This window comes from Tuber melanosporum (genome assembly GCF_000151645.1).
Source record: "Tuber melanosporum whole genome shotgun sequence assembly, scaffold_16, strain Mel28".
NCBI lineage: Eukaryota > Fungi > Ascomycota > Pezizomycetes > Pezizales > Tuberaceae > Tuber > Tuber melanosporum.
This window is the reverse complement of record NW_003298819.1, coordinates 246,368-266,762: the sequence shown is the minus strand read 5'-3', so window position 1 is coordinate 266,762 and position 20,395 is coordinate 246,368. Positions and strand designations below refer to the sequence as shown.

At 49.6% G+C, this 20,395-nt stretch overlaps 5 protein-coding genes; 2 read left to right on the top strand and 3 right to left on the bottom strand.

Annotated features, from left to right (window-relative positions):
* The first annotated feature begins 272 nt into the window (after nt 1–272).
* On the top strand, nt 273–2,276 carry GSTUM_00004865001 (uncharacterized protein). XM_002836718.2 has 1 exon: nt 273–2,276. The coding sequence occupies exon 1, from the start codon at nt 618–620 to the stop codon at nt 1,368–1,370; it is 753 nt and encodes a 250-aa protein (XP_002836764.1). The 5' UTR covers nt 273–617; the 3' UTR covers nt 1,371–2,276.
* A 3,601-nt stretch (nt 2,277–5,877) lies between these two features.
* GSTUM_00004864001 (uncharacterized protein) lies at nt 5,878–7,990 on the bottom strand (the record flags this gene model as incomplete). XM_002836717.2 has 3 exons in its annotated part: nt 6,948–7,990; nt 6,121–6,837; nt 5,878–6,062 (listed from the first exon to the last, which is right to left on the bottom strand). Exons 1-3 carry the CDS (start codon nt 7,282–7,284, stop codon nt 5,878–5,880), a joined length of 1,239 nt encoding a protein of 412 aa, XP_002836763.1. The 5' UTR covers nt 7,285–7,990.
* Nucleotides 7,991–10,985: 2,995 nt separating this feature from the next.
* GSTUM_00004863001 (uncharacterized protein) lies at nt 10,986–12,628 on the bottom strand. XM_002836716.2 has 4 exons: nt 12,466–12,628; nt 12,163–12,408; nt 11,720–12,051; nt 10,986–11,635 (listed from the first exon to the last, which is right to left on the bottom strand). The coding sequence occupies exons 1-4, from the start codon at nt 12,521–12,523 to the stop codon at nt 11,408–11,410; spliced, it is 864 nt and encodes a 287-aa protein (XP_002836762.1). The 5' UTR covers nt 12,524–12,628; the 3' UTR covers nt 10,986–11,407.
* Nucleotides 12,629–13,483: 855 nt separating this feature from the next.
* Nucleotides 13,484–14,871, top strand: GSTUM_00004862001 (uncharacterized protein; the record flags this gene model as incomplete). The annotated part of the gene is made up of 4 exons (XM_002836715.1): nt 13,484–13,729; nt 13,789–14,329; nt 14,386–14,583; nt 14,648–14,871. 4 exons carry the CDS (start codon nt 13,484–13,486, stop codon nt 14,869–14,871), a joined length of 1,209 nt encoding a protein of 402 aa, XP_002836761.1.
* Nucleotides 14,872–15,239: 368 nt separating this feature from the next.
* GSTUM_00004861001 (uncharacterized protein) lies at nt 15,240–18,753 on the bottom strand (the record flags this gene model as incomplete). The annotated part of the gene is made up of 4 exons (XM_002836714.1): nt 15,240–16,571; nt 16,634–17,469; nt 17,744–18,437; nt 18,538–18,753. The coding sequence occupies 4 exons, from the start codon at nt 18,751–18,753 to the stop codon at nt 15,240–15,242; spliced, it is 3,078 nt and encodes a 1,025-aa protein (XP_002836760.1).
* Nucleotides 18,754–20,395: the final 1,642 nt, after the last annotated feature.

Genomic DNA, 20,395 nt, shown 5'->3' with positions numbered 1-20,395 from the left:
CGGAAGGTTTTTATAAAAACAGGAAAAGAAAAGAAAGGTGACGATAGGAATGCCGTCATGAGGTCGCTCATTTCTTTGCGTCACCTTCCCCCCCCCTTCCCCCTCTTCTCAACTCCTTTTCCCTCTCATCTCCCGAGGATAGCCCTTGACACTACCCCCTATGATACCACCCCTGCCGTTTCGTCACACTGTACTCGAATATCGTACCTGACATAAGCCCCTCCTTCCCTCCCCCTCTCTTATCGCTCGGTCGTCTTTTCTTCACCCCCAAGACCGAGTCTAATTTCCAATTCACCCACACCCATCCATCCACACAAACAGGTGAAACAAGAAGCCACTGACATTTACCCCACTAAAAAAAAAATAGCTCGCAGTATCTCTCCTCCCTCGTCCGCCGTCTACGCATCGACATCGCCCCACTAAAACGCGACCCCTTCCAAGATGAAATACAAGAATTCAACTGGGGCCACCCACTCCTCAAGGATGAGCCTCCAGTCTTAACAGCGCGCACGGCACTACTAGGCTTGATCCCGAATCTAACCTCCCTTGAATCCGTCGAGTGCTACGACTTGTCTGGAGAAGCATACTCTTCGCAACTATCTGCATCGCGCTCACTCATGCGTTGTCTGTTCAAGCACTGCCCCAAGCTGAAGAGGTTGACCAGGACAGATTGGTGGAGTGATTTGGGGTGTGGGTACGAAGCGCGGGGGTGGACTACTAATCTTGTGAACTTGACGATTTCCGTGCCGGAGAGCTATTTTGCCGTGGACGGGCTGGTGGGGGTTGAGGATGTGGCATGCCGGGAGCTCAGGGCGTTGTTAAAGGCGTCTCCGCTGCTGAGGTACCTGGATTTTTACAGAGGGAGGATTAGCATGGGTATTATATTCGCAGGGAGTAAGCGTTCGCACTCCTGTAGCAGCTCTTCAACCTCGACTCCATGCCTTTCCCCCTCCTCCTCTTCCTCCATCACTTCGACCTCCACTACCGGCGCGAACGGCGACGTTTCCCCCCTCGTCCTACCAAACCTTAGAACCCTCGTCCTCTGGGCCACCTTTGTCGAGGAAAAACCCCAGGAATTGGTCTCCGACTACCTTTCCACATCTGCCGGCTTCTTCCCGTCCCTAGCCGGCCTGGAATTAGTAACCGTGAGGTGCTCGAAGGAGGGATCCTACCTGTCCGACCAAGTGAAACCGCAAGACCTATTCGAGGTGATTGCTACGCTCAGGGACGTGGAGGTTAAGAGCATCACCGAAACGCAGATTTACGACTTCACGAAGCCGCTGCCGTCGACAGAGGAGTTACATTCCAGGATGATGATGGAGAAGCACGGGAGGCAGGATGATAGGAAGTCGAGGTTTCGGGAGTGGTAGTGGTGTTTAGGACACTCCCCCTTCCCCTCTCTCTGGGGGAGATTACAATACTTGGAGTTGGAAATACGGAGGATAGACCGCAAAAAGTCCTCTGCTGGGTTTACGCTTTACGAGACAGGAATTTCCCACGACATTCCTTCCCCCATCTCTTCCAATCCTCTCTCTATCTCTCCCTCTATATCTATCCAGGGATTTCGTGAACCTTATCCCCATATTTATCCCTTCCACCTTTTTCCTCTTTTCTCCTCGCAAAGCACATTAATGATCCGCCAATCCCTCTCTTGTCCTAAGCGTAGTCTTCCAATCTTGCCACAGATACGTTTCAACTGCCAACGAGATGAGACCGCTGATGATCCACCCCATAGTTAACTATAGTAGGACTGTTAGTTTTTTCTTTTCTTTCCTTCTTCCGGGATATACTCTTTTGGGTGGGGTGTTCGAGAGGAAAGGAGAGAGGGGAACTACTCACTGGGTCCATTGTTGAAGATTTGCTTCCAGGTGATTGTTGATCGGTTGCTGGTTGCTGCTGGTTGACGTAGTCTTCTTTTCTTTCTCCCTTTCTTCCAATTGGAATAGATGGAGGTTTTTGGAGTGTGGTGGGGGACAAAAACACGATATAAAGGGTTGTGTGGGATTGATGGATAGGTGGATGAGTCGGTTGTGCAATGGAGGGAGGGGGGTGGGGGGACTGCCTTTTTCGCCCCTTTTCGTTCATTGATGCGAGGTTTACGACGTGATGATGGTGGTATGAAGTGTAAGATAACGTGGTATTCACGGGTTGGGAATGGATCCATGGGAATGGTGGGGGGAGGAGAGTGATTTTACGTGACCGAAATTTACTTAAAGTATCATACGAACGGCGGCGGAAGAGATCGACACCCCCCTTGGGTTTCCGTACAAAGTGCACAAGTTTAGTCGGCCGACGCGAAGGCGCACAGCGGATTTTCCCCGAGCAGTACTCGAGTACTTACCGGTAATCAGATGGGAGAGAATCGCGGGGGGTTTGATGTAGGATTCCGATTATTTTTTGTTTCACTAAACACTAGCAGTATTCAGTACCTGTATGATAAGTAAATAAATACCGGTTTGATAAGTAAATAAAGCTAACCGGCATGGCTGCCATGTGGAATTCCCATACAAATTGCCCTTCTCGGCGGTTTTTTTGGGCTCGTCCTCCAAAAATTCTAATGCTTGGAAATTTTAGGGTGGTTTCTGTAACGTGGTCTTCAATTATGCAAATCCCCATGTCAAATTTTTGTATCTAAGAAATCACTAGATCGCTCTTCTAAGGCCATGGAGGTGAGTAGCCACCTGTTGAAAATGGGGGCCACTTACATGGAAAACCCGGTGGGTGTAGATTTCTTTTGTCGCCAGGATCGCACACCACAGTACCTAAAGCACTAGTATCATCCTCGATAGGTATTTTGAAAGATATGGAGACGAAGATGGCCACTAAGCTATCTCCGAACATACAATCACCGTAGGCTACCCCCACATATTGTGCTCTCATACACAATCACTTGCTCACTCCTTCTACTGCCCACCAGAATTAACCACGAATGACGCCTCGTAAACAACGAATAATTCTTCCTCCCAACGCCATGCTCGAGTATCATGCGGACAAAACAATACCACTCCACAATACACATTAATTAAAGCTACATCCCCCCAATCCACCCCTTAACCTTTCCCCCCCTAACCCTCCCAACAGTGACCCCGGCCTCACCCGTCAGCCAGCCGGGCAACTTTGCCCCATCGAAGCCAACGCCCTGCTCAACCAAGCTGCGCACACCGGCAAATACATGCGACCCTTCCAGCCTTACCGTGATTTTCGGTCTGAACTCTTCCCCCCCCTCCCTCATCTCTCCTTCCCGGTGCTCTTCCTGCGGAAGAGCAGGCGAGGGAGGGAACTCCTCCGCGAGCGCAAAAACCACGTTTTCCAACCCCGTGCCGTCACCCTCCTTTGCGCTAGTGCCGAATCTGGCTTCTGCTATTTTTTGGCGTTTTCTGGCTTGTTCGTCGCCAGCTTCCTCCTCCTTCTCCCGTTGCTTCTGCAGTAGCGGGGGAGTGCGAGCAGGGAGGAGGTCGAGAACGTCGTCGTTGACGCCCGCGCCCCCGGCTGAGAAAATGCTCCACCCGCCCAGCATGCCACCGTCGCCCTCGCCACCGCGGTGATAGGCTACTGCTTCTAGAGTCCTCGCGCTCATTCTTGCAGCACGGATGCCATAGCGGATACCGCGCCTCGAGACAGCTATTGCGATGCTTTCACGAACTATTTCTGGGAGTGAGGTGGTGGCGGTGGTGGCGGGGGAGGAAGAAGGGAGGGTGTGGAAGACGTAACCGTCTGTGGATTCGGGAAAAGCGAGCCAGAATATGTGCTTGTTCTGCGGGAGGGTTAGTGGGGTAGTGGGGGTTGGTGGGTGGAGTTGCACGTGGAGCATATGTAAGGGTAGGCTGGGGTGGTGGGTTATGTAGTAATGTGGGGAGACAAGCGGACGGAGGAGGGTTGAGAGTGTGTGGGCGAAGGTTTTTGGATGGAAGATCGTTTTGGAAGTGGCGCGGGTAGGGGGAGGTTTGGAGAGGGGGTAGAGTTGCGCGGATGTCCATTTTTGACTACTTGGGTGGTCTAGAAGATCTATTTCCTCCCCGTCAGTTATGTTTTCCCTGACGAAGGAGAACCCGGAGGGGGGGAGAAGGGCAACAAACAGCGGAAATCCAACTCAGCTACCATCCCTAAAGTCAAGCCATCCCTCCATTCGTGTTCCACGATCCTCTCAACAACCTCTTTCACCCGTACGCTCTTGCTCCTACTGAACCCTTCATATATCCCCCTCACAACTTCAATGTCCATCTCCTCCCCTTCCTCGTCCTCGTCCTCGCCCCCCTCATCATCCTCAACACGTGTTAGGTTCACCTTCGTACTCCCCAGCCACCCCAGGGATAATTCCACTAGGGAGCTTTTCGATAATCGAGACAGGAGGCGACGGACTGGTGGGGTGTAAGCTATTGGTAGAGTATCTGGGAGTGCATTGGCGGTTGTTGTTGTTGATTTGCGTTTTTTTGACATTTTTATTTCCACCCCTTTTGTGCCCTTGGCAGTTGTGGCGGTACTATAGTTGTTGGGTTTGTGGTTTGTTCTGCCTGGGAGGAATAAAGGGTGATGGGTGAAGGCATAAACAAAGAGTTGGGCTGAGTTGGTGAGTCGCGACCCACACGGACCACAGTGATGCCAAGATTTTTAGGAATGACGGGCCAGGTTTGAAGGGGGGGTTCATTTGGTATCACTCGTTATCATACTCACAAGTTATCATACTCGAGGTGAGGGGATGCGGATGGGCTGGGTACAGGTTGGGGTACGGTATTATGCTTTGCTCGAGTACATGCAGTTGTCATCTTTAGAGCCTCGGGGTGCGGTTCACTGTACTCGAGCACAAATACAGTAGTGTATGTCTGTCTATCGCATGCCTACGCCGGAAAACTAAGTTACGATACATAGCATACAAACTTGACAGCTATGAAGCTACCATATATTATCATACAAACCCTCACCCCACTACAAGCCATTCATAAACTATCATACCCTCGAAAGGCCTTGCAATAGCAAACCTGAGGCGGATCTCGCAAACACTGGTAATCAGTACCGTTGCCAATGTATGCCCAAACACTACTTGTCCTAGGTAAAAAGTGCCCAGAATAGGGGTCGTGAACTTGTATGGGCGCTGGGATGCGCATGGATTTTTTGCCATATATTTTCCGAATTTCTGTTGCCGGCTACTTACTGCCTAGTACGAGCACGTGGCCCTACCACAAGAATCAAAAAGTAGCTCTTAAATGCTCATTAAAGTAGTACATAGAGGGAGAGATGAGAAAATGGAAGAAAAAACTAGACACAGCGAAAAAAACTATCTACATCACCAGACAAAACATGGGAGACCCCCAGGGTAATGACACTAGTCTACAGTCTCCCACCGCAAATGCAACAAGACATAAAGGAAAAGCCACCGATTCGTTTATCGCTTTAAATCGTTCAAGATGTCGAAAGAAAGAGGAAAAAAAAAAAAAATTCCAAATGATGAAAGCAGTTATTTCCGCCCCCCCCAACCCTTACGCCGCTGAGAAGAGAAGAGAAGAAAAGAAAGAAAGAAAAAAAGCCGGAAAGTGAGAATATGATAGACAGTCGGAGTGAGGCAAAGAAAGGAGGAAGCAGAAACCAAGCCCTGAATGATTATGAAGGATGTGTTTCGTTGTCTTGTTTCTACCTTCTATCGAGTTAGTTAGAATAGAACACCTTTTCCGCGTAGTATCTCTTGACTCATTCCCCGACATGATGAACTCCCAAATGAGAACCAACTAGGAAATAAAAGTAGAGGGGGCGAAGAAAAAAGAATCTATCCCTTGTACGTGCGGGGTCGAGAGATTGGAATATGTATCACCTGAAACGGGAACCGTTAGATTCGTGTCATAGTCGGGAAAGGGAGTGCTTTGCCAACCTAAAAAAAAAAAAAAGCTAAGTGTACCATCCCGAAGCACCAACGTCCTCTCGATGCTCCCGGCGCGAGGGAATAATAGGTTCGTGAATGTCAAACACTTTGATCGCCTCTTGCCATTGATGCATTTCTAATGAAAGAATCATCTGACTACGTTTTATAGTCATGGACTCGCGCTCTTCGGCTTCAGCGGGTTCAGCCAGGACTGGGATGATGTATTGTTAGATCAATAGTTAATAAAGAGGATGTGTGAGGCGCCATACAGATAACTGGGAGGTCATCCTCGTTTTCCTGAACTGAAACGAATCCATCCTTCACAAGAAAACTAACATAAAATATATTTTCAATTGTTTGTGCAAAGCTGTGCGGGTTGACGACTGCTCGGAAAAGATTTAGACCGCTCTCGGCAACATCTTCGTTTTCATTGAGATAATCGGCTAGAGCGGTATGAACATTTCTTACAAGTCGGAGGGAAGTGTTTGCGTTGTTCTCGGCCTGTTCGTCTCCCTGCTCTATCTCCACGGGTCTGACGAGTGTTCCCTCTCCACGTTTCAAACCCCGACGTTGTTGTCTAGCAACCCGTATCCTCTTTGTTACTGAAAGTGGCCCAAGAAGGAAATCTGTAGTGGCAGGGCGTTTGTTTCCTTTAGAGGCGGCTTCTCGACCAAGGCGGGCCCAACTGATTCCGTCTTCGTCGGCGTCTTGCTCCTCTACAGCAGGGACGCCACGGTGTGCCGGGGCACGATGCTTCATGAAAGTGATGCATTTTCCGACGAACTCGTCGTTGTCGATACCGCCGACTCCTCCACCAAAAGTGAGGTTGGTAGCCTTCTTTAAGGTTAAGTCTGTGGCGGTAACGAGGAGGCGCGAGTCGAGTGTCGCATCCGAAGTAGTCTTGACATTCTTGTAAAGCTCCTCCGCGCGCAAGTAAGTTTTTTTTAAACCGTCGCTTTCGGGCCCTAAAAATTCCTGCGTAGAATCTGCGCCTTGTCAGTAGATGAGTGGAAGGATAAATGGTTGACGGTAGCGATACCGCCACCAAAAGCCAGACAAGCGAGAAAAAAAAAACAAGGAGGGAATGAGAAACTACCCAACAGAGTTCTATGAAGGGTGCGATACTCCTTTTTAATTCTCCTCCTCTCCTCGGGGTCCTGATTGGGATCGTAGGCGTCCTTGTCACATTCATCCTCGAGCAACTGTTGCGACCTCTGGGTGGAGCTCATCCCAGACAATCTACCATTGGAGGTCCTATGCTCCCTGGAATTGCTGCTACTTACTTTCGCTGCCGAGGCAGCGTTCTCTTTATCCGATGAAGAAAAAGGCGAAACGTTTGGATTGGCGCGCGAGGAGCGCGCGGGACGAGCAGGTGGAGAAGAAGCTATATCGTCATCGGAAGGATCCTCCTGGATTTGAACATGGCGGGGCATGATGAGGGGGCTGAGAAGGTAGGTGGTGGTTGTGGTATTGGAAGATTACCCGAGGACAATTAGGGCAACAGCAGGCAGATAATTGTGCTAGCTGTTGGATATGACAGACCAATAGATAAAGTGGGAAGTTGAAAAGGGAGGATGAAAATTATGGCGTAGAAGGGGGGAGAAGAAAGAAGAAGGAAAAAAATGAAATAAAAGTGAAAGCGGGGAAGGGGGGGATCAAGGAGGAACAAGAAGGGGTGAGAGCTATGGGTGTATGGGGGGGAGGGATGAAGGATTGTAGGCAGATTGAGGATTCTGTTGGAAGACGCGATGGGGGAAGCGCGTTCGGGACATAAGTTAAGGTGGGATGCCTTACCTTGCTATCGTGCGTTAACGAGACAAGCAGCCAATTGGGTAACGGGTAGGCGTGTATTGCTGACTAAGGAGGAAAAGATCAAGGTTTTCCCAACGGAACAAGGGAAAAGAGGATAGGGACAAGACTTTTTGGCTGCATTGCTTGGCATTGCGGTTTCGGTGATGGAGGCGGAAGCTACACCACTTCATCTTTGTCTTGAAGAGAGCTGGTGATATCCACCCCATATCTCGACTTCCGGGTGCGGGTGGATACTCTGGCTCTGGTTTTGGCTTTGGCTTTGGCTCTGACTTTTTTATTCACATGATATTGTGCCATTTTCGGTAAACCAGCTCGCCACAAGAAGATGGAGATGCGGAGAAGTCGGTACGAGTATTTCACGAGTACAGCACAGGTATTAGGTTGTTGTCTGATAAGCTTCAAGAGTACTCGAGCACCTACCACTATCAAGACTTGAACTCGAACCTTCTGTCGTACCGGCACTAAACCAAGCGGTCATACCGGATACTGGATGGGATGGTATGACAGCAGCTTATTCGGTTTGGAGAATAAACCCTTGTCCCCGAGACCATTACACTGTCAGCTGCGCCTACAGCATGATATGATATGATACCGGTATGATAACTGTATTTCTTGCTGTACCCCATTCCCTGGAAATGGGGCCAAATCGATCGAGTGATGTGTGGCTTGATTGGCGAGTGAGATTAAACCCAGGCTGCTGGGGGCGGCGTAAAAGAATAGGGAGAGCATAACGGTTGAGTGTAGAAAGTGCCGTACGGTGCTATCGGTGTTCATACTTTTTATATCATAGGAAATACACAAGCAAAGCGAATTCAAGTTCACAAAGGGTCACCTTTCCATCGCGGCAGAGGTGTGCACAGAGTGATAGGGGGACTCCACATTGGCGAGTGAGAACTTATTGTACTCGAGTAGGGAACAGGCCCTTCAAACGCATGCTCAGATATCATAAACTACCGCCAAGCTTGGCCTTTAAGTACGAGTACGAGTACTGTGTTGCGGGCGGGTGCCTAAACCTGTCTTGTATCAGCCCTCCGCCCGAATGATTGTTCCGTGCTATGATGGAATTTGCTGCTCTAACATCTTCCCATAGAATAAATTTTTATTTAAAAGATGAAATTTGGTTGAGCTGGGCGCTGTACTCGAGTACCGTTCATTACCAGTAAAGATCCTGGGGGTGTGATAAAGGGAAATGTGAAGACTCCAACAGGGAACATTACTGTATCTAAGGCTCAGATCCCAAGTGCGCCCTCACCACAAGTACCTATGCTTAGATACCCGAATTGACCGGGCTCCATAGGCCTAGATATGGATTTCGAGTGCAGGTATGAAACGCGAGTGCTTTCGTCATACTCCTACCCATACCCTCACCCAGTTCCTATCATACGCATTCCGCCAATCCCTCCAGGTTTGATGAAATATCCTTCTGACCTCCCCCCCTCCCTCTCCTCTGCCTTCACCCCCTTGCCCGTTTCCAGACGTTCACTTCGTACGCTCGTTAACCACCACAAGTCGTCTCAATGGCCTCCAGAAATGGGTTCCAAGCCAATCCCACTGTCCTGCATGCTAGTCCTCCCGTTTTCCCTCCGCCACTATCCTCACAACCCCCTGATCCCGCAACAGTCGAAAGGGCAATTCTCAACCCTCCCTTCGTATGGAAAGGAATCCCCCTCAGATCCTTCCGCTGCGCCTCGGACGGTGACCTATCCAGCCTGGCTCCACCCGAAGAAAAAGGTCACTTCCTGAGCGTCTCACATGAAAAGAGATACAAGTCCCTTAAGAAACACCTCTACCAGGATCTAGAAGACCTGGCTCGCCGTCACAGAGTCGAGAATAAGCTTGAATCTGCCATTCGTGTGGCGGTTGAGGAAAGAGAGATTGCCGACTTTCATCAAGACTTCACCCGCCGATTAGAGTGGGGAGAGGAGTCTAGCTCTTTGCTTGTGGGACATGACGTGTTTTCCGACGCTCTGAGGGAAGGTGGGGTGTTGGAGAATGGAGCAGCTGGCTTGGTACAAAACTCAGAAAAGTGCCCTCGCGAGGACCCTTGTGTTCTGGTTGCCAGGTTTTCTGAGAATGGACAGGGCTCTCAATTTCCGAGTGTCAGGAATTACTTTAGATATTATCCTCGGATTAGTATATCTTTGGCTGTGACAGATTTCTACAGAAGACTAGAGAAGAAAAGGGAGGAATTTGGTAATGCCCTTGAGTTCCAGCAAATGTGGGAATGGAGTGAGAGGCATTGGAACTTTTTCGAAGCTGTTAGCCATCTAAGGGATTGGGCACGCTTAGAGAAGGTAACCGAAGGAGGAAGTTTCCAGGTCTTGGAAGTGACTGGAAATCCCACGCTAGGCTTGCCGGGCGGCGCGGGAGGCCCTAGGGTCATAAGATGGACCCCAGAATTGGAGGCTGGGAAGCGCCGGCACCAATGGGCTATTCTGAGAAGGATCATGGCTGCTTTCGAGATCAGCAAAGAGGACTTTCCCGAGATATGCGCCCCAGGTGGGAGGACTCTGGATAGCTACTTTTCCCCTGGAAAGTACGGAGTGGGGGAAAGTTGGTATCCGGTAGACCGAGAACTGGAGGGTAAGGGCAAGGGTGGGATAAAAGAAGCCATGGAGCAAATTGACTGCTTTGAGGATGTTCTTGCATCTGGGGGTGGTCTGGCAGAAGCTTCCATGGCAGTCATAAAACGCAGTCATGAGCGAGATTCCCGAGTGACATCCCGTGACCATTCTGCCACCTCGAAGAAGGGCCGAGGTGGGAGTGGTGAGGAAACACCGACACAACAAGATCACATTAGACGAGCAGCGCTGGGGCCAGGTATACAGAGCCATCTGCCTACAAGGGTATTAATATCTGCCCTCGGGGATGACCCGACTGGAGAGGTAAGTATACTCAACACAAGCACCTCCCAACTATACTAACATTAGTTAACTATTAGGCAGCTTACCTAGATGCACCGGATCAACCAGTCCAAGGATGATGGTTTGAAAATTGGAGGAAGCTGAAAGCACATATTAGGCCTTTGTTAAAACCATAATTGCTAGCGGCAATTGGAAGCTGGGGTTAAGGGATTCGACCGGGCGTTTGGTGTTTGCTCATTGGATCTTCTATGGGGCGTTGGAAGAGGCTGGTATCACGCGTCTAATGGCACATGACAGGGTAGGATAAACTTGTGATAGTGTAGTCTTTGAGCAGTGTACGGGTAGCGTAACTCACAACAGCGTAATAAGAATAAAGCCAACGAGTATCGTTTATCAATTGAACAAGCTGGAAAGTAAAAAGCATGAGTCTTAGCAGATTGATACTTTCCCCCGCTATCGGGCGTCCCCTACTAGAAATACAGGTAAAATGCAAACGCAAGTTACTCGCTTTTAATACTTTTTAATATATGTTCCGTTCAACAATGAAATGTGACGACGGGGCGGAGCGGGGCACTCTACATGCCTTGGCAAACGGGAGAGGAGAGAGAGGAAAGGAAAGGGGAGAAAGAGAAGGAGAAAGAGAAAAACACCAATTGAAAGGTAGAAAAGTGAAGCAAGCGAGAAAACTTCCATCCCTCAGTACATTAGTTCCCACAACTGGCTTCGAGGGACAAACACATGACACAGAGGAAAAAAAAACCCAACTACTGTAACACCAAGCTTACACGTATGATAATAACACGAAAGAGTCAGAAGAAGCCAAATTGGGTTCACCAGCCATATATATATGGGTTAGGTAGGTAAGCCTTCTATTACTGGCTTAAAACCCACCGCCGGCCGCCAATTGATGCTTCAACAGCATGATCTGGCTCTGCTGATCTGCCGGCAAAGCCCCTATCTGCTCGGGCGTTAGGCTTAATACCTGCTGTATCAGCGCTGCTCGCTGGGGGTCCGCGACGATGGCGGCTTGTGCAGGCGCAGGGGTGTATGGCGATTGTTGCTGTTGGGGTGGGGTAGGTGCCGCGGGCACGGCCGGTGGTGGGACATACTGTGATGCGTACGCCGCTGCCGCCGCTTGTTGCTGTTGCTGTGAAGGTGGCGGCGGCGGGGGTGGCGGGACGATACCAGTAACGGCGGAGGAGGTTGTAGAGGCGGAAGCGGGGAGGGGTTGAGAAGGTGCAGCAGCATTTTCGATTACTTGCGTTAGCACGCTGGTGTCTACCAAGTTCATTAACAGAAGGGCTTGAAAAATGGCGTAGGAAAGTTGTGGCGCCTGGCGGAGGAGCTCGGTTGCTTTTAGGGGGTCCGCGGTCACCAGGGCCTTCATCTGGCCCAGGATGTCCAGGAGTTGTGGGGGCTGGAGGGCCGACAGGGTTCTGGATATTGCGTCTGGCGCGTTGAGGCCTGCTGGGAGGTCTGCACCTAGGGGTAAGGCGGGGAGGACTCCGGAGCCGCTTGCTTGCGCTCCGGCGCCAGAGGTGGAGGTGGTGGAGGCAGTAGTAGTAGTGTTGACGGTGTTGGGAGCGCTGATGATGGGTGTAGAGGTGATTGGCCCCGCGACGCCCCCAACGCTACTCATTATGTCATCCATTCCCATCCCCTCCGTCGCGCTCCCCTCGTGCGAGAAGTCCACGCGCAGTTTCCGCCCCATGATCTCGTAATTGTCCAGGTTGCGGACAGCGCTCGCGGCAGTCTCCTGGTCGCTGTATTCAGCGAAACCGAAACCCTTGGGACGACCGGTCTCGCGGTCGTAGACCAAACGGAAGGAGAGGACACGGCCGACTGAGGAGAATATTTCGGTGATTTGTTCTTCTGTTAGGCCTGGTTTCTTGTCAGTTTACGGATGGATGGGGAGGAGGTGGTGGACAACGGGGATACCATATGGAATGTTGCCAACAAACACTATCTTCCCAGTTGCGGAGCGGTCGGGTGGCATCTTGATGAGTGCTAGGTTGGGTTGATCTCTTATTTCGAAGACAAGGTGAAAGGTAGTGATCGCGGCGGTGGAGTGAGAAAGGAAAGGTTGGCAATTGGGCCTGTGAGGTTGAGTTGGAGTGGGTCGATGCCTTCTTTTCTTTATAAACAGGCAGGATTTTTTTTTTCGAGGTGATGTCTGGTGAGACGTTTCAGGCGATACCGCCTGTCTTGGCGTTGTTGCAGGGGTTGGGGTGTGTTGCGGATGTAGGAGGCACTCTCAACCCCCCGCGAGAGAGAGATGAACTATTTTCCGAAGATCAAGAGTCAATTTTTATTGCTCGAAAGAGATAAGGGTTAACGATGGGTAAGGGGTAAAGAGGAAAAATTGGTCTTGTACTAGCACGGGGGGTTTTGGGTATTCCTTTCAATTCAATTGGTGGTGATGGCCGGTTTGATGGGGCTCCTGGTCAGGGCTGCTCACACGCGACAGTCGACATGGTTATCATACTCGTACCTATGGGTACGAGGGACAGCGATTACTCGAACCCAGCGAATAATTGATTTTGACTGTGAATGGTGGTATCATATTATAAGGATTTTTACATATCTCAATTCCTCTAAACTGTGCCGGTAGACCTCTAAAAGCTAATTTACAGCACTGACCAGACTCCACACTTTTCAACTGGCTAAACCCACACTGACCGTCAGTAGATCATCCAACCAACCGCAACAAGATCCAACCGGGACCCTCGGATGACGCAGATCCCGGCACATCAGGACAATCCCGTGAAATCGCCAAGAAAACAAATATCGATCTCAAAGGTTCAAGATTCCTGATTCCGCCCCTCCAATGCCATTGACCCAATCGTAACCTTTCCAACTTCGCCATCTACCCTATTTGCCTCTTCCCCACTTTTACAGCAGACTTGAGAGGGTTCTTTCGCTCGAAGAAACTTGAAAACACCACTATCACAACTCAATGGCTAGTCGAATACCCCTTCAACAGCTTTCCCGAGCAACTACGACTGCAGCCTTTCCAAGATCCTTCTTTAGCCAACGTCTTCCAGCTTCGGTTACTGCCGCCAGAAGTTTGGCTACCGTTCCCCCACCGGCCCGGTCTTCACTAGGGGGAACAAAGGATGGAAAGGGGACAGCAATTGTCCTGTTGAATATGGGCGGTCCGAGCGCTGTTGCTGAAGTTCATGATTTTCTGTCAAGACTTTTTGTACCTACTCCCTCTCACCTCCCACCATAATCACCATCATACTTAACAATAACAAATAGGCCGACGGCGACCTCATCCCCCTTGGCCCCCTCCAAAAATACATCGGGCCCTTAATCGCCCGCCGCCGGACTCCCAAGATCGAGGCCCAATACAGCGTGATCGGCGGTGGTTCTCCGATCCGTCGCTGGTCCGAACTCCAAGCTTCCGAAACCTGCAAGCTCCTCGACAAAATCCACCCCTCAACAGCCCCACACAAGCCCTACGTCGCCTTCCGCTACGCTGCGCCATTAACTGAGGATACATTCGTGCGGATGAAGGCTGATGGCGTCAGCCGCGCAGTGGCGTTCACACAGTACCCGCAGTACTCGTGCTCCACTACGGGGAGCAGCCTGAATGAGCTCTGGAGGCTGAGTAAGAAGTTTGACGCGGAGGGGCAGATTGAATGGAGCGTTATCGACAGGTGGCCGACGCATAAAGGTTTCGTGGGAGTGGTTGCTAGGCATATCGAGGAGAGTCTGAAGACGTATACGGAGGAGGACAGGGAACAGGTTGTGTTGTTGTTTTCGGCGCATAGTTTGCCGATGTCTGTTGTTAATCGGGGTTTGTCCTCCCCCACAATAGGATGGGGGGAGGTGGGGTGCTGATGATTGCAATAGGAGACCCATACCCGGCCGAAGTCGCAGCAACAGTTTACGCCGTTATGCAACACCTAAACTTCAAAAACCCCTACAGACTCGTCTGGCAATCCCAGGTCGGGCCGTCACCCTGGCTCGGTGCGCAAACAAGCAACACTGTAGAAGAATACGTGAAAAAGGGCCAGACAAAGCTTCTTCTTATACCAATTGCTTTCACTTGTTTGCCCCCCTTTTTTACACATGCACCTTCCCTTCATGGAATATCGCTAACACCTGATACCAGCCGACCACATTGAAACCCTCCACGAATTAGACCTGGAAATCATCGCCGAGAGCAAGCAACCAGGCATCAAGCGCGCCGAATCACTCAATGGGGACCCATTGTTCATCGAGGCGCTGGCAGATATTGCAAAGACGCACTTGGAGAGCCAGGGCAGGACAAGTACTCAGATGGCGCTGAGGTGCCCAATGTGTAAGAGCGAGAAGTGTGCAGAGCAGAAGGCATGAGCCCTCCCTTTGTGCGTTGGGTTGGGTGGGTGAGTGCTAACGGGTTTGTAGAAGTTTTTCACGGGTGGGAAGCAGGCGGATCGTTGAGGTGGACTGGAGATATTGCTTCTTCCCCTCCCTCCCCCCATTGCTCACGAATCGCACCTTTATGAGGGGTGCTCACTAATGGCCAATTATGAGTTTAAGTGATACCTGTGCTTGTAGGGCTGAGTGATTCAACCACTCTAATAAATATAATACCATAATATTATTGTTATTATTGATACAATGTCAAAACTTTTTGATATCCTCAAACAACAATCACTCCAGCCCAGCAAGGTTTACATCAACACTAATTCCAGGGCCAAAGATCCAACATACAGTTCACATCATACACCCTTCTTCCCCTTCCCCCTCTTCCCCTTCCCCTTCCCCTTCCCCTTCCCAATAGCTCCCCTCCCACTCTTCCCACCCCTCACCCCTGCAACCCAATCCACAAACTCCACAAAAAAAGCCCTCTGCACTCCCGCGCCACCACCCTCAACCACCCACTTGGTCAAAGTCTCCGCGTAAACCCCAACAATCCCCCTGACCCTCTCTTCAAACTCTCGCTCTTGTGCTACCTCACTCCCGCCACCAACCAATATCTTCCCCAAAACCAATGAAGCGGTGGAACAAGCCTTCGCGTACATATCCCCCCCGGCCGAGCCAGAGCCCAACTCGGCCAGTTCGTGCACCTCTTTCAACAGGGCCCACAACCTCCCCTCCCCGCCAAGGGAGGAGGGGGGGTGAAATCGAGGTGGATTCCTCAGACAGATCTTCAAAACCCCAAAACACCTCTCGGCAACCACCCGATCACTAGTCTTTCTAATACACGCTAGCAACGGCAACAACAGCACCCCCGGATCATGCCTTACCTCACCCCTCTGCTCTTTATCAGCCTTAGCGAAAATCTCGAGTAAATCCAATACTCGGACTTTGAAATTTGTAATGTTTTGTTTCGCGGCCGCTGCGGATCGTTTTTTAGAGGCGGGGAGAGGTTTGGTGCGCTGGCGGAATATTTTGGAAAGCGTTTCGTCTAGGGCTAGCATTGCACCATCGGACATGTCGGAGTCTGAGTCGACTTTTGGCGCATGTGGGGCTAGTGCGTGGGTTAGGGCGGTCTCGAGCTTCGTGGCTTCGTCGTCGTCGGTGCCGGTGGCCGCTTCGTCTTCTTGGGAGGAGGAGGCGGATATTATTTCGACATCCGAGTCTAGTTCGTCTTTGTCTTCCGTAGAGAAATTTACTTCCTCGGCGTCGTCGGTTCCATCGTCCATGACTTCGCCGTCTTCATCTTCATCGACTCCACCGAAGAGCTCCTGCTGCCCACTCAGACTCTCCTTCGTCTCCAGTACATTCGTCAATAGTTCCAAGCCAGCATCGGTAACACTATCCACAAATGCCGTGAACACTTGCTGTGCCAATTTCCGCAGTAGGACGCTCGGCTTCGACAAGAAGCTTAGCAAGATCTCCATCAAAACTTCACTAACTTCGACTTCATCCTCCGTCGCATGTTTCCGCTTCTTGATAACCCTCTCGTAGCAAAGGCTTAGCTCGTCAAGAACCTCCAGCGCGTCTGGTTCACCGCTCAGGATTTGTAGGATGACGAGGGAGTAGAGGAGTTCGAAAGACTCCAGTTGGGTGGCTCTCTTGGTCTTGTCGGATTTTCGGGCTGAGGTGCGCTGCGAGTGACCGTCAGTGATTACTTATGGAAGTGATTACATTGGATGGGGGGGGATTTTACCTTTTTGTTTATTTTCTTGAGCGTTGATTGGGCGCTCTTTATAGCTGTTTCGATGGTGTCGTCGAGCTCGATTGTTAGTGTCTCTTTGTTATTGAGGACTTTCTTGACGGCACGGTACGGCCATGTCTCGTTGCCGGAGATGTCATCCTTGATGCTGAGTAGGTGGGATAGGCAGGACATGAGTCTGGATCTGAACATTAACTGGCTGGTGGGTGATACTGGTATTCCCAGTTCGGCCCCGCGAACGGGCGTCTCAAGGAAGCCAAAGCCTGCGAGTAGAGATACGGCATTCCCAATCCACGATTCCGCTTTTACAGATTTCCCATTACGAATGAGCGTGAGTATCTGGTCCGCCGCCCACTGTCGTCGAACTTCAGCGGTTTTTGTCTTCTGCTGCCGGCTCTCTTCACCCGAGTCACTGTTCCATTTTGGCTGAAGAGGATCCAGTAAGATCTTCCTAAACCCTCTAATAATTGCGTCGAGCCCGTCTTCGTCTGCCAGTATCATAATCTTATCGACGTACTTCGTCTTCGTCAGCGAGTCAAAGTTGGGCGTGCCGTTGTTTGAGACCAACTGCACAAAGATCACGGGAGCCGTCCACGGCGTTGATTCAGCCTTTTGTAGCAGTGTTCTAATACACTTCTGTGCAGCCTTATGCAAGTATCGTTCTGGATCCGATAGCTGATTTATCAAACATCGCATAAAGTTCTTGGAGAACATTGGCGCGAGATATGATCCACCATCACTGAAGGCAAAAATCCGATTAAGTGCCTTCCCGAATATGAGGAACCCCCAGAACTTTCGGTGGTTGGAAGAGGAGGCGGAGAATAGGCTTTCTAAGTAAAAATATCTTGTTAGCAATTTTTCCCTTTTTAACGGTATTGTTACTTGTGTGCCAATCATTAGTCCCGAATCCTTCACAAGGGAAGGTTCAGGGTGGAGTTGGCAGCCGTTTCAATCTTCCACTACGTCAGTAACCCCCACATGCCACTGTTTCTATGGGATGGCCCCTGGGAGGGGATTCACTTGACAGGCGCTGGTGGTTTTGTCCGCGTGGTACAAGTAACTTCGAATATTAACCGAGCAAGTGATAACGTGTGAAAAACCTACCATCTACAGCAACTTTCCAGAACTCCTCCCACATAGGCATTACAGAGGTTTCTCGTTCTCGAAAACCCACCCACTCTTTACTCTCGCCAATATACGCTTCAAGCACTAAATCCCAAACGAAATTAAGTTTAGGGTTCCAAGAGCCCTTCTGTTGTAGATTCCTTCCCTCTTCATCCTTGGACCCAGCCTCTTTCAGGACCTTTGCTAATGTGACCAAATTCGGTTTCGCCAGCGGGCACTCCTTCACCCAGAGATTCTTCGGTGGGAGGATGTTCGGGCAGTACGCCTGGAGAGTCAACCATACAGCTGTTCCGTCACTCGTCTTCGCCAGCTCAGACTCCGCCAAAGCATCATAGGTAACCTTTGCAGCCCACTGCTTCGCATCGCCCGACCAGCCAGATACCGCCGAGCACACAACCGACGCACAAGACTCCCTCAGCCACGGCTTCTGCAAAGACAACTCAAATAAGAGATTCAGCACGTCCGCATACCCCTCCCTCTCCACTCCACGGAAGAGAACACCAGACTGCACAAGAGCCTTCAATCCGAACAACCTCCCGAGGTGGTAATCCCTCTCTTCCGGACCTGTGGTATGCCCCGGCGGTTGGGTGTTGGCAGCAACAAGCTTAATCACCCCTGCCAATTCAAACCCCCACTTTGCGGCATTCCCGGTTTCTAAAATGTGCCCTAGAAACTGAATACCTCCCACAAACATATCCTCCCGTCAGTAAAACAAGGAGAAAATCCCCCCAGCTGCGCAATTCCAAAAAAGATATGGGAGGAATACCACCAACCTCCGTAAGCACAACCGCAAACCCCGGCCTTGCCGACTCCCGCCCACTAGCTAGGCCCTTCGTTAATCTGCCGAGGGCATAATCCAGGGAAGATTTGGACTTTTCCGAATGCTCACTCGAGAGCAGTTGTAGGAGTTCCGAGGTTAGTGTCTTCGCAGCGTCTAGGCGGATGGCGTGGTCGTTGTCACCTAGTGGCTTATAAAGGTGGAGGGACATTGAGGTTGTAGAGAATGTTTGCGTGTATGATGACAAGTGAAGACAGTTCTTCCCTCTTGGGCTTGTTTGGTGGGTTGCCAAGATCTGATGAGCAGGCTGAAATCATGTGATTAGGAAGACCTAAGAATCTACGAGCTGGTCATGGCAGATCACCCGGCAAACGGGTGTATCGCAGCCTGCAACGCACCCTATTCCAATCTCAGCAGTGGAGGAATGTACTTGTAGGAGTGGTGAAAGTCTATGGCTTGCTGATTACATGATAAACGAAACATAGACGATGATTGGCAACTCTTTAGATAGTATTGCAGGCACCGACTCCAGTGATCATAATGATACAACCCTCACTTTCCCCTAGATGACATCCCAAACGATCCCGTCCCCAGACTTTTTTATATAGTCGCCCCGCTATAATGAATGCCAAGTATCAGGCCATTTTTATTCGTAATAGCGGATTGTTCAGTGTAGTGATCCACAGGAGATCAAGAATAATTCGTCAGCAATAGTGAAGAATTTTAAGCTGTGAGTAGGGTAAATGAAAGTAGTAGAAGGATAGCAGATTGCCTCTCATACTATCAACGATCAACTGGCATGCAATGGCTCCTAGTGCATCTGGCTGAAAAGGGTTAACTCAAACTCAGAAATATGAGTTATGCCTTCTACGATCCTGTTATCCTGATATGAAATTGGTAAGCCTGGGGTATACTGTATTGCCAGAATGTCTAAAGAGGGAGGATAGATGTCCATTGGTATGGTTAAGCCTATATGAATACTTGAGGAGTTGGAAAAATTGTGTTTAAAAGGAAAAGTCAACTCGAAATAATAAAAATAAAGAAGTCCTATCTACTAGTAAGATAGAATTATACTAATCTACTAGTTAGTTAAATGTAATAGGACTAGAAGCATGAAAGCGAAGGTGAGGGGTGTGCAGTACTTAATTTTTAAGTTCTTGCTGGTGAAGTAGGTTGGTACTATGGGGGAGGAGGAAGTACTAGCTGCTGGTGGTGTTTATTGAGCTGAATTTCTTCTTATTCAAGAGAAGCTAATAGAAATATGCTATGAGAAAGACCATACTCATTTTACCATTTCTGGTAAATAGTCAAGAAGGTTTAAGGAGTGTCATATGATTAGAAGACAGAAGAGGTATAATAAGTCTGAAAGCCTGAGTGTCAATTTAGCAGTAGTGAAAAGAATAAAAGAGGGAATTTAGGAAAAGTTAAAGTATTTTGCTTTAAAGAATATTTGGAATCTCAATAAAAGTAACTTACAATATAATAAACAGGCAGCCTGCTTCAAGTCTAATGTAAGAAAGTAAAATGATATTAGGCAGAAATAATCCTTATAGACTTGAAATTGTCTAGGCCAATCGAGATTCATTTTCATAGATGGAGGTTTGTCTAGGAAGGCTCAAATAGGTTAATTGTTTTGTTTATGACTACTAAGAGTAAGGTGGGGGGAAGGTAAAGTGATCGAATTCATATAAATAATATTATATTGTTAAGGTCTCTTCTCTATTACTTGATGATTTTTAGAAGCTAGGGAGGCATTTCAATATTTATATTCCATGTCTCAGTGTTCTCAGACTACATTTATCTCTTATATAAATTATGTACCTCTTTAACTATAACTCACAATGTTAGGTATT

Coding starts and splice junctions, on each gene's coding strand:
- GSTUM_00004865001 (XM_002836718.2), top strand. CDS start 618: ATGCGTTGTCTGTTCAAGCACTGCCCCAAGCTGAAGAGGTTGACCAGG.
- GSTUM_00004863001 (XM_002836716.2), bottom strand. CDS start 12,523: ATGCCACCCGACCGCTCCGCAACTGGGAAGATAGTGTTTGTTGGCAAC. Junction 12,052..12,162: donor GGGAATGGATGACATAATGA/GTAGCGTTGGGG, acceptor CTGGCGCCGGAG/CGCAAGCAAGCGGCTCCGGA. Junction 11,636..11,719: donor CCTCTACAACCTCCTCCGCC/GTTACTGGTATC, acceptor TACGCATCACAG/TATGTCCCACCACCGGCCGT.